Source organism: Gavialis gangeticus, unplaced genomic scaffold (assembly GCF_001723915.1).
Source record: "Gavialis gangeticus isolate Ggan-Ray unplaced genomic scaffold, GavGan_comp1, whole genome shotgun sequence".
Taxonomy (NCBI): Eukaryota; Metazoa; Chordata; order Crocodylia; family Gavialidae; genus Gavialis; species Gavialis gangeticus.
This window is the reverse complement of record NW_017728995.1, coordinates 19668768-19673361: the sequence shown is the minus strand read 5'-3', so window position 1 is coordinate 19673361 and position 4594 is coordinate 19668768. Positions and strand designations below refer to the sequence as shown.

At 46.6% G+C, this 4594-nt stretch overlaps 1 protein-coding gene across 1 annotated transcript in view; it reads left to right on the top strand.

Annotated features, from left to right (window-relative positions):
• Positions 1–1664, top strand: part of SPATA16 (spermatogenesis associated 16) — a 151660-nt gene extending 149996 nt beyond the window's left edge. Inside the window, exon 10 of the mRNA XM_019503040.1 lies at positions 1361–1664. Within this exon, the coding sequence (XP_019358585.1) occupies positions 1361–1483 (123 nt within the window). The 3' untranslated portion in view covers positions 1484–1664. The remainder of the gene's footprint in view (positions 1–1360) is intronic.
• The last annotated feature ends 2930 nt before the right edge of the window (positions 1665–4594 follow it).

Genomic DNA, 4594 nt, shown 5'->3' with positions numbered 1-4594 from the left:
TTGGTCTGACATGATCTCCCCCTAATAAATCCATGCTGATTGCCCCTGAGCATCATTTCTGATGCCGGCCCATCACAAATGTGCTCCTTGATGATCTTCTCAAAGAGTTTCCCCAGGATTGAGGTAAGACTGACGGGCCTATAGTTGCCTGGGTCCTCCCTCTTCCCCTTCTTGAAGATGGGGACCACATTTGCTACCTTCCAATCATCTGGCACCTGGCCCAAGCACCACGATCGCTCATAGAGCCTTTTGCACTTATAGCTTCCCCCCTGCCAACCATCACCATCACTAGACATAACCACGGACTAATAGAGCTGCTTAGAGCCAAGCTTCAGGGGCATAGCAGGACTGCACAAGCAGCCCAGTTTATGAATAAATGCAATGGTGAGCTCTGCTCAGACTAATTCATAGCCATTCTGTTGTGACAAAAGCAACGCTCCACTGAATGTGTGTCATAATGATAGATTAAGACTTTTCTTTAAAAGAGTATAGCTTAGAATGCAATTGGGAGATTGATTCTTTAGATGCTTGCATTATATAGGGTCTATGGGCATGTCTATGAGTAAGTTTAAACTCACTAGGATCTTGTGCTCCCTTATGGGAATGCTGCACATGTCAGCGGATGACAGTGGAGATGAATAAACTGAACCTGTAGGCAGGGATAGCCAAGTAAATATGACTGCATCCGTGTTTATAGAACACCTGCGCTCCGTCCCACTTGTACATGCTCTCCGGCTTGTTTTAAAGAGGTTGTTGACAGAAAAACATGCGTGTGTCGAAAAGTGCCATTTATTAGAATAATTATGATTTTATTCGTGGAGAAGACTGATGGCTTCAGGAATTATTGTTGTGCATCTTTTATTCTTTTGCTGTATCCCCTGGTGAAAGATATTTCATAGGAAAATGTATTTATTCAGAACTTCATTTTGATTTAATAGAAAAATGGCTCTTGCCATAGCAATGTGGAATACTCATTTTTCTCCCTGTGCTGACTTTCGGCATATAAATGCCAGAAGCCTCTGTTCTCTTTCGGCATTCTTTCCTTATCAGAGAAACTTGCTTGAGATTAATTTCCTCATCATGCCTTCTTTTTAAAGTGGCTGTTTTTCAGTGCCATTTACAGACAGTGTTGTGATAAATTCTTACTTTCAATGTGCAGAACTCAATGCAAGAGTCTAGTCCACACTGGTAAAGCAATTGCATCCCAATGGAAAGGGGCAGTTCTTTGGGAGCACTCTCCCATCCCCTCCCTCCTCAAAAATGACACCATTTATTTAGCTAGAACATACCTATGTTAGAGGATTCTTGTATTTAAATGCAAAAGCAATGTGCCTTTGACATCATTTGTTTACTTTTGCAGGTTGGAATAATTGAAGATTTCTTGTACCAGTTAGAAGACAACTTCTTAAAGACCAAAAAGCTGAGACTGGCTAGAAGGCAGAAAATGAAAATGAAGAGGCTTCAAAGTGCACAGCAAGACTAGACAATCACCTCTCCAACCATGCCAAAGACCTGTGTATATGGAGGCAGCAAGTCATTAATACTGGGGAAGTTTGACAGTCAGGACAACAAGGGCCTGCCTTCAGATTAATGAGGTGTCGCCTCACTATGGCTCATCTTTAGCAAGGAGCTCGTGTACTTCATTAGTCTCTGCTGGCAAGAATAAATGTTCATGGGAATGTTGGCTTGATTCTTATTTTAAATTGTCTTGTTTATTCAAACATGGTAAAAAAATAACATCTTTCCTGCTTTCTCTTTACAATACAGGAGGCAAGAAAAGGAACTGTTTTTCTCCTTTTGCTGTTTTATGTACGGTTGCACATAGCGCTCCAGGGGACTTGAACCTACCGCTCAGAGATATTCCCCAGCCACCAGGCTGTGGGCTAGGTACCTCGGTGTCTCTTCCTCCCTGCCAGGTGAAGCTGGCCCCTAGGTGCACCCAAATGCAAGATTCATGGGAGCAAGGAAACACGAGCTGATGCTGTAGTCAAATGGTGATGGCTTTCCTAGGAGACAGTCGTTCCTCAGTTCTAGCCCCTCAGGCTGCTTATGCATTAAATAGGTGTAGCCTAAAATCCCTAAAGATCATGGGGAGCAAGGCCAGGGCCCTCTTCTGCCAATGAGAATGCCAGCCTCACTAGGACACAAAGCCAGGCTTCCTCTCAGTTGCTTTTCTTCTGACCCTATGACATTGTAATTCCTTTCAGGCAATGCACTAGCTGCAGCACAAGGCAAGGGCATTGTTTCTAAACCAGTGATTCTCAACCAGGGTGCCCAGGCAGATAAGCACAGGCTCAAGCTCATTCCTGCCTGGATGATTGCCCAGGCCCTCTGGCAGGAGATAAGCGCAGTAATACATCAATCGGTTTTTGAAATTGGTGCCATTCGATTCACAAACACTGCCTAGCATCCAGCGATGGGCGTCTTGAATCCAAAAAGATTGAGAACCACTGTTCTAAGCAATAGGAATCGTGGGCTCAAATGACTTCCACCCCTAGCTGAGGGGAGTCTAGAACCAAGGTTTTCCCCTTCTTGGTCAGGGCCCTCACAACTAGGCAATGGGAAAAACAAGCTGGGTAAGCTTTTTCCAAGGCTTGGTCTATTGGGTTTTTTTTCATCTTGCGTCCTCTAAAATCTTCCTGTAGAGTGGCACAGCGTCACCTGGAGAGAGATGGAGAGTACCTTACCTCCAGCCTGGGGTAGTTTGTGGCTTCTTCTCCTGGACGCAGGCACCTACATTCTTAAGTTGTACATTACATAAATGTCTGAGTCTACACTTCGGCCTGAATTCACATCTCAGAAACGGAGCTGAGCTGCTCAAGTCCAGACCTGCACAATGGTCAGAAGCAACAAAGCGGGATGGGTGATTCACACACCCCTAGGCAATGCTGTAAGCACAAGTTTGCTGGCATGACTGTGTTTCATAGTTGGTATGAAGGGTCAGAAGGGACCTGAGCAAATTATCAAGTCCGACCCCTGCCATGGACAGGAAAGGATGCTGTGGTCAAACGACCCTGGCAAGGTGATCATCCAGCCTCATTTTGAAGACCCCCAGGGTAGGAGCCATCACCACTTCCCTTGGAAGTTGGTTCCAGATCCTAGCTGCCCTGACAGTGAAGTAGTGCCTCCTGATATCTAGCCTGAATCTACTCTCCATCAACTTATGCCTGTTATTCCTTGTTACTCACAGTAGTGCTCAGGGAAACAGGGACTCTCCCATTGCCTGCCAGTCTCCTTTGGCCAGTTTGTAGACGGCCACCAGATCCCGTCTCAGCCTTCTCTTGTGGAGGCTGAACAGGTTCAGGTCCCGTAGCCTCTCCTCATAGGGTCTACCCTGCTGACCCTGATCATGTGAGTGGCCCTCCTCTGGACCCTCTCCATGTTGTCCACATCCCTCCTGAAGTGCGGCACCCAGAACTGGACGCAGTACTCCAGCTGCAACCTGACCAGTGCCGCATAGAGGGGGAGGATCACCTCCTTGGACCTGCTCGAGATGCATCTGTGGGTGCATGACAAGGTACGGTTGGCCTTCCTGACTGCATCCCCACACTGCCAGCCCATGTTCATCTTGGCATTGGTGATGACTCCAAGATCCTTTTCTGCCTCTGCACTGACGAGAAGGGAGATGGGATTCATGAGAGGTAGGTTCAGCAGCATGAGGGGAGAGTAATGCAGCCACGTTAGACACTACAGGAGACTTCCTTGTGACACCATGCACTGTAGGTACGTGCTAGGTACCAGTCCTTTGGCCCCCCACCAGATGCTAGATCACAGAGGCATAAGCACAGGACAGCACAATCTGGGAAGGCTGCTAAAAGGAAGCAGCTAAAGCCTAGAGGATGGCTTGGAAGAGGTGCTCCAGTTTTGCGGGATCTCTCGTTCCCTTGGATCCGGCACTGGATGGCATCATTCCACATGTATTAGATGGGTGGCTTGTGCAATCATCTGTGTAAGCATGTTTTAGTTGCACTGTGCAAGCGCCAAGCATGGCAAGAGGATGATTTAGTTTTAAATGAATGTTGGTTCAGATGTCTGGTCCTGCAGACAGAACAATTCTGCTTTGCAGGCTGAGTATCCAGGACTGGCTCCAGCAACCCCAGACACCATCCTCACTAGAGCCCTTTGTCAGCGCAGTGAGGTCAGATTTGTCCCACCTTGGCTGTCATAGACATGGTCAGCAGAAAGCCTTGGCATAGTTTAAGTCACTTAGGCTAAGATCCTTAAAGGATTTTAAGTACCCAACTCACCTTAAGCCTTACCATACTGAGTGAAACAATACCTACTTGTATTCATGTTCACTGTTCAAAATGAGATTAACTTGTCAGCTGTTGCTTGCCTGGCATCTCGCACTAGTCTGGCAGATACAATCAGTTGTAAGAGGGGAATTTCCATTTTCACTTACCTATTCATTTGATGAATAAACAAACTAATCCCATGAAAACTTTGTTCACAGCACAAGAACTATACAGAAGAGAAAACCAGGCCTAGCTCTCTGATTTTCAGAAAGCCCTACTGTCTAGGCCAGGGAAGGTATGTAGTAGGGGTGTGTGAAACGGGCCATATTCGATTCGGCTTCGGATTCAGCCTGAATCGG